We start from the raw sequence: 2,002 nt of genomic DNA, 5'->3' as shown, positions 1-2,002 counted from the left end.
CCAAAACTTCCTTTCACAATGAATCATTACAGCCTTGTTGTTTGTCAATGTTAAACAAAGAAGATTACTGTATCGTACTATGTCGCTTGTTGGAAGGCACACTATAGTTACCTAAGTTACGTTCCAAAACTTCTCCGAGGAAAATTTTACTCGAAATATAGTACATGTAACGTACTATAGCATATATACTACAGCATATAGAGTACAATCTTCCTCGGAGAGGAAGTTTTGGAACGTAGCCCTAGTTAGTTTCTATGCCGCATACCGCGTACCACGCCACATGTAATCGCCCTTATTCTAGTTCTCATAACTAATTGAAACATGGTTTTAAGAGGTTAAGTTGATTCATGAAAACATATTTTGTAATCGTCTAATAAGCATTAATAAGTACAGAAAAATGGCTAGGAAGAGTTTAGCGGATGAATTAAATATTTTAATTACGTCTAAACCGGATTTTGGTTCAGATGAAGAGGAGGATACTAAGGCAAAAATAATAGAACCTTACAATGAAAACGATGACTCGGATGACAAATTACAAATCTCTAAAATACGCAAACAAAATATTGATACCTTAGATAAAGTGGATAAGAGGTAAGTTTATGTATTTCATATTTTTGTATATATAATAGATAAAGAAATTAGTATAGTTAAATGAAATTTTGAAAATTCACATTGTTAATATAGATACATTGGTAAAAAGATCTCAAGAAAAGACATATATAGCGATGAAGATGATAGTACAAATGAAGATGCAAAAAGTAAATGCTCTGAAGAAGAAGAAATTAATGATACAATGAAGCAAAACGAGGATGAGTTGGATAGCAATAGAGAAGCCAATTTGAAAGAAGGGTCTATAAATGCCTTCATTAACATGTCTGATTTGGAAGATCAAAATTATTATGATATGGATATCAATACACATGATTCATTTTATAAACAGATAAACTCTACTATTAAAACAATGTTTGAAACAAATGTTGACACAGAAATAAAGAAAGGAAACTGTGTTAGAAATCAACTGAAACTATGGGAAAATTTCTTAGAAATACGAATAAAATTACAGAAATGTGTTGTAATTAGTAATCAAATGCCACAGCATGATGTTCATAAAGAACTTGGATCAAATATGAATTTTGTAAAGATAGTTAATGAAACTAAAATGAAATTGGCATTAATCATGGAGAATATGTTACGACTAAAAGATCTTTTATTAAAACAATATCCTGAAACAAAAAATTTATATATTGATGTTAAAAAGATAAAAACCAATAAGAATAAGAATATAAATACAGATGATCCATTGGATAAAAAAATATCTTCTGATACTGAAGACGAATTAGAAAATGGAAAGCAATTATCCATTGATGAAAACATAGAAGCAATTGAAGAATTAGTACCTCAAAAACGTTTGAGATATAATGACTATGAAAAAGTTTTACAAAAAGATCATGATTCATATAGAAAGTATAGAAACTCTGTTATAAAAAAATGGAATGATAAAACACGATTTGCTACAGGTTCTTTGAATAAAGGTTCTAGTCAGACTACACTGAAACAAATTGAATTTGCTATGAACGATATAAGCAAGTTACGAAACAGAACTCAACTGAAGCGTTCCGAGTATAATATTGTCGGTAAATGTTTGCTAAATGGAGATAATGATGGTAGAAGAATTCAGGAATATGATCCAGAAATTTATGACGATAACGATTTTTATCATCAACTATTGAGGGATTTGATAGAATATAAATCATCGGATGTGACAGATCCTGTACAGCTCAGCAAACAATGGATCCAATTACAGAATGTGCGTAAGAAAATGAAAAGAAAAATTGATACACGTGCGACGAAGGGTAGGAGAGTACGATATAATATTCATAATAAATTGGTTAATTTCATGGCACCTATTACAGTGTATGATACATGGACAGACAATGCAAAAAATGAATTATATAATTCATTGTTCGGGAAAATAAAATCGACAGAGGAACAGATAAAATAG

At 30.1% G+C, this 2,002-nt stretch overlaps 1 protein-coding gene across 1 annotated transcript; it reads left to right on the top strand.

The window, feature by feature from the left end:
* The first annotated feature begins 397 nt into the window (after positions 1-397).
* On the top strand, positions 398-2,002 carry LOC105620769 (protein AATF). The gene is made up of 2 exons (XM_012202258.1): positions 398-591; positions 685-2,002. Exons 1-2 carry the CDS (start codon positions 398-400, stop codon positions 2,000-2,002), a joined length of 1,512 nt encoding a protein of 503 aa, XP_012057648.1.

Source organism: Atta cephalotes (assembly GCF_000143395.1).
Source record: "Atta cephalotes unplaced genomic scaffold scaffold00029, whole genome shotgun sequence".
Classification (NCBI taxonomy): domain Eukaryota; kingdom Metazoa; phylum Arthropoda; class Insecta; order Hymenoptera; family Formicidae; genus Atta; species Atta cephalotes.
This window is presented reverse-complemented; position numbering and strand designations above follow the sequence as displayed.